Consider the following 5,973-nt stretch of genomic DNA (forward strand, 5'->3'; position numbering starts at 1 on the left):
ATTGTCCAGGTACCTACAAGGTTAGATCTCATCATGTACAAAAGGGGAAAGTACATAGAGTGATTCAGGAGAAAATGGCTTAAAGAAGGGCAAGGGTTGTTGATTGTGCTGACATAGACATGGAGAAAATGTGTGAGAATGTAAACCAGAAGGTGAAAGATGAACCCCATGAAAATTCAGGAACCCATCTCCTCAGTAAATTTTCCGGATTCTCATGAACTAGAACATGCTGAGACATCCATCAAGGCTGAAAAGAAAAACAAGATGCTGCACCTTCTACCACCAACCGCTAAAAAAGTGGCACGACACGTGGTGGGCTTTTATTTTGGAGGCAATTTATACCACTTTTTTTTTTCTTTTTTTTGGCTGCACCAGATCTTAGTTCCTGCAAACTAACACAACACTGCAAATCAACTGTACTTCAATAAAAATAAAAGAAAACACAAAAACAATAAAAAGAAAAAAATGTTTTTAATTTTCAGCAAACCAAAAATGTAATTTAGAAATAGAAGCAAGCTAGAAACTTAAGAATAAATGTAATACATATCTATAAGAACCTTATGAAAAAAAACTTTAGAATGTTATTAAATATAATGTTTTCTAAAAAGACCTAAAGAAATAGTTCCCCCAACCACAATTTTAAGACAGGGATTTTTTTTTTTTTTTTTTTGGAGGGGAAAGGGGTGTGGTTCTATGAGTCTTTGCCCTGGAGGACTGCCAGGATTTCCATCAACTTGGAGAGACATAAATAACCTAGCTTGATAAAAGTTATAGTCTGTAAACAATATTTAAAGCCCTTACTGCTCCAACCAAGCCTTTGGCAGCCCCTCAAGGAATGTATACTATGCTCTTGCCATAGGGGCAGAAGTTCTGGGGTCCATATGGTTTCTGCAACTAACAATATTGGGAGGAGTGATTCATCTGCATGATGGGCCCTCTCTTTCCCTCTTCTGCTCCTTTTAAAGGTAAAAGATCTCCCAAATAAAAAAGGAAAGGGAGGTAATTATGCAAGTAATCATAATATTGATAAATTAGAAATCAACTTGAACCAAAAATATGGTAATAATGATTGCCAACACATATGGAGCTCTCACTGTATGCCAGAAGCACTTTACAAGTATTATCTCATTGAGTCATCACAATAACTCTAGGAGGAGGTACTATTATCCTCTTCTTTTTATAGAGGCAGAGGCTAAAATATAGAGGGTTAGTTAACCCCAAAGTCACATCTAGTGTATTGGTTTCTTAGGGCTTCCATAACAAATTATCACAAACTTGTTGGCTCAAAACAATGCAAATTTTTTTGTGTTGAGTCTAGAAATCAAGATGTTGGCAGAGACAATTCCTTCTGGAAGTTCTGAGGGAGAATCCCTCCCATGCCTCTCTCTTAGCTTCTCTGCAGCCCTTGGTGTTCTTGGCCTTGGGACTGCAGAACTCCTATCCGTGCCTCCATCTTCATATAGCCTTCTTATGTATCTCTGTCTCTTCTCCTTTTCTGCTTCTAATAAGGACAATCATCATTAGATTTAGGGCAATGCAGGAGAACCGGGTTTGATCCTTGGGTCAGGATGATCCCCTGGAGAAGGGAACAGTTACCCACTCCAGCATTCTTGCCTGGAGAATTTCATGGACAGAGGAGCCTGGTGGGCTACAGTCCATGGGGTTGCAAAGAGTTGGATGTGACTGAGCAACTAACACTTTCACTTTCTAATCCAGGATGATCTCATCTTAAGAGCCTTACCTTAATTACATCTGCAAAGACTTATTCCAAATAAGGTCACTTCCTGAAGTTTCTGGTTGACATAACCCAGTACAATTAGTAAATAGTAGAACCAGGGACTTATATACAGTTCTGTTTAAGATCTTAGTCTCTTATCCATTATTTTACACTTCTTTTTTACCAAGTGTTACATATAGTAGATGCTCAATAAAAGCTTCATGGCTGGACAAGAAGTAAAGAATAAATAAGATACTTAGAGTTTATTGTACTGGAATTTAATCTCTGGTCACTTCTCAGAAGACTGATTCTGATTAATCACACTGTGTATAGTTACTAGTCCTACAAAGATATCACTAACTTGCCACTTCCTCCTTGTCATTATCCAGTTCCTCTTTGATCCTTCACAATCTGTTCTTTTAAAAGCAGAAACCAAAGGCAAATTACAAATTCACTCAGGAAAGAATTAAAGAGAGAGGTGTGGTCAGTGAGCCCCACTAATGAGGTAAAATGGTCAGTACCAGGCTTTATTCCCACTGATCAAAAGGCAAAATGAGCAGTCACAGGCCTCTCTCAGCATCTCTGTTTTCGACTCTTGAGTAAACACTGGACTGTAACACTAATCCACTTCTCATGTTTTCCAAGAACTACAGAGCAGAGTTCCTAGAACAAAAAAGGTAGCCGGGTCATGGGGTGTTCTTGGGCTTTACTGTGATTTGAGCCTCAGGATGTTTCTGAGGTAGTTAATCTCTCATGTCTATGTCCCAGAAATGTAAGGACACGGAAAAAAGAAGAGAAAGAAAAAACAAGAATTCCATCCAAAGTATCTTTTTAATTGAAAAATGTGGTCATGTGAATGATGAATAAAATGTTTGAGATGAGGTTACCAGTGAAGGCTATCAGCTCTTTCTTTTTGAAATGATTTCTCAAATCTATGAAAAGAAAGGTTTAGGTTCAGAATCATTAACCATGTGAGGCAGTCTCAGTATTTGTACACTGAGGAGGCATGGTGTATTCCCATAGTCAGTAAAACCGTTTCAAAGTCAATTTAGTGCAAATAGGTTATTGTGAGCTATCTTTCTAATTATGATATGTCAAGTGCAATCATGTTCTTAGAGGATGAAAATGGAAAATTATTTTGGGGGCTATGTGGTATGGAATTAAATTCTTCTCAGCCCTCTTCATGAAGATGGCACCGAAGGCAAAGAAGAAAGCCCCTGCCCCTCCTAAAGCTGAAGCCAAAGCAAAAGCTTTGAAGGCCAAGAAAGCAGTGTTGAAAGGTGTCCACAGCCACAAGAAAAAGAAGATTCGGACGTCACCCACCTTCCGGCGGCCCAAAACTCTGCGGCTCAGGAGGCAGCCCAAATATCCTCGGGAGAGCGCCCCTAGGAGAAACAAACTTGACCACTATGCTATCATCAAATTCCCCCTCACCACCGAGTCAGCCATGAAGAAAATAGAAGACAACAACACACTGGTGTTCATTGTGGATGTCAAGGCCAACAAACACCAAATCAAACAGGCTGTGAAGAAGCTCTATGACACTGACGTGGCCAAGGTCAGTACTCTGATCAGGCCTGATGGAGAGAAGAAGGCATATGTTCGACTGGCTCCTGACTATGATGCTTTGGATGTTGCCAACAAAATTGGGATCATCTAAACTGAGTCCAGCTGGCTAATTTCAAATATAAAAGTTTTCACTATAAAAAAATAAATAAATAAATTCTTCTCAAATTGTCTGATTGCCTCCTCACCCCTACAAAAGCAGGGCTGGGGAAAGAAATCGAGAGACACAGTTAGGAACTGGTGGATTGGTTGGTTGCTTGCTTGCTTTTATCCATGATGTCAAGCTTTCCAGAAACTTTCTATTTCCAATTTCCCCACCAGAAAGAATTGGTTTGACCAAAAAATTCATTCGGGTATTTTTCCATAGAAAAATCCGAACAAACTTTTTGACCAAGCCAATAGACACTGTTTGGAGAAGGAAATGGCAACCCACTCCAGTATTATCACCTGAAGAATTCCATGGACAGAGGAGCCCGCAGGCTACATTCCATGGAGCTGCAAGAATAGGACATGACTTAGCAACCAAACCACCAACCACCAACAGTGTTATCTTACTGAGAAATGATGTCTTACAGTGATAACTTATTGTCAATGTCTATATGCTTCTTTAAGATACGTTATCCACATTTTAAAATCAAAAAGTAAAGCCATGGAGTTCACTATTCCACCACTCCAAAGCACACATTTGCTATCCAGAACTAATATTTGATGCATCCTGAGCAAGCCCTGGATCTCATATACACCGAGGACTTGACTTCTTTCTCCTTCTCACCCCAGTCTTCCTTGAATGGTCTGGGACTCATGGCTGAACTTCAGCTTGCATTATCCCAGCTCCAAAATTTTGTCCACTTTGTCACAAAGCACAGTGGTCTCAGGATGGTTTATGTCCAACTTCACCCAGATCCAACATTCCTACTTCATCTCTATGTTGTTTTTGTTTAGTTGCTAAGTCATGTCTGACTCTTTGCAACCCCCATGGACTGTAGCCTGCCAGGCTCCTCTGTCCACAGGATTTGCTAGGCAAGAATACTGGAGTGGGTAGCCATTTTCTTCTTCAGAGATCTTCCTGACCCAGAGATCGAGCCCACGTCTTCTGTATCTCCTGCACTGGCAGGTGAATTCTTTACCACTAAGCCACCTAAGAAGCCCTTCATCCCTCTGAAAGCATTTGTTAAGGATGCAGGTACACTATTACTTTGACTTCCAGGAGACTTCTATATTCTAATTTTCTCCCGCCCCTCTGACTACTCTTCTTCATTCTCCTCCTTTGAATTTCTTTCCCAAGTCAACGACTTTTAACACTGATGTTCCTCTGGATTCTTTCCAGAGCTTCTGGCCTTTGCAGCCTCCCGCCCCAGGCAATTTCACCCAATGCTATAGTTTAAACAAGACATCAGCAAGCTATAGCTCCCAGGCCCAATCTGACCCACTGCCCTTTTTTAAATAAAGTATTATTGAATCACAGCCGCGTTCATTTACTTATGTATTGTCTATGGCTGTTTTTGTGCTACCACAACAGCACTGAGTCATTAGACCTCAGGAGGGGAATTGGTGGAGGAACAATTTTAACACGAATGAAAGGTAGCAAGAGAATAGGTTTACCTTTGCAGTCTTTTCAGTTGTGTGCCCTTGGGACAGCCAGTTCACATCGAGAAAAAGTCAGAAAACGGAAAGTCGAGGGGGAAGTGTGAGAATACAGATTTGGGAGTCATCACAGTTTACACAAGACCTGAGTCCTGAACTAGGAATGAGATCTACTGGCAGGCATGTGGAAAGTGTATTTAGCAACCCCAGGCAAAGGAGGCCAAAAGAAATCAATATCTTCTTTGGTGTAACCCTAACTCACTAATTTGGTAAATGCTGATACTGCTTAAGAAAAGGGAGAAGTTAATCCACAGAAGAAGACAACAGAGCTGTGCCCTAAGTGCCCCATGCCAGGGATCAAATGCTCAAAATCTGTGTTGCTGCAGTAGCTGCTGTTGCTTTAGGCAGCCAACCTTGTAACTTTAGATAGTTTGATAGAAAGATAAGCAATTCCCTGGCAAATTTAATCCATGCAAGCCACCAGTTCAGGTCAATCTTAGCATTCATTCTCAGTGACAAATTCTTTTATCTGAATTTCCTGGCTAACCATTCCTATACTCACTAGACTTTTTTCATTAAAGAATTGTTTGTGTGTTGACTCATATAGTTATATTTCAAATAAAACATATTACTTATGTTTACATGTAATGGATTTATTTTTTTAAGTAAAGCTGTTCATTTTAGAGTGATTTTACATCGATGGAAAAGTTATAAAGATAGTACATGGTTCCTATACGCCCCTCACTCGGTTAACCCTGATGTTAACATGTGACATTGTTATTATTATTTAGTTGTGTCTGACTCTATTGTGACCTCATGGACTGTGGCCTGCCAGGCTCCTCTGTCCATGGGATTTCCCAGGCAAGAATACTGGAGTGGGTTGCCATTTCCTTCTCCAGAGGATCTTCCAAACCTAGGGACCACATATCCTGCATTAGCAGCTGTATTCTTTACCACTGAGCCACCAGGGAACCCCCAACATATGTCATTACAGTAGAACATTTGCCAAAACTAAGAGGCCAACATTGGTACATCACTAATAACTACATTCCGGACTTTATTTGAATGTCATCAGTTTCCCCACTCAGATCCTTTTTTAAAAAATT

The 5,973-nt window shown here is 40.3% G+C and overlaps 1 protein-coding gene across 1 annotated transcript; it reads left to right on the forward strand.

Moving 5' to 3' along the window:
* The first annotated feature begins 350 nt into the window (after positions 1-350).
* Positions 351-4,359, forward strand: LOC101114879 (large ribosomal subunit protein uL23-like). The gene has a single exon (XM_060394039.1). The coding sequence runs from the start codon at positions 2,865-2,867 to the stop codon at positions 3,375-3,377; it is 513 nt and encodes a 170-aa protein (XP_060250022.1). The 5' UTR covers positions 351-2,864; the 3' UTR covers positions 3,378-4,359.
* The last annotated feature ends 1,614 nt before the right edge of the window (positions 4,360-5,973 follow it).

Source organism: Ovis aries, chromosome 10 (assembly GCF_016772045.2).
Source record: "Ovis aries strain OAR_USU_Benz2616 breed Rambouillet chromosome 10, ARS-UI_Ramb_v3.0, whole genome shotgun sequence".
NCBI classification, from domain to species: domain Eukaryota; kingdom Metazoa; phylum Chordata; class Mammalia; order Artiodactyla; family Bovidae; genus Ovis; species Ovis aries.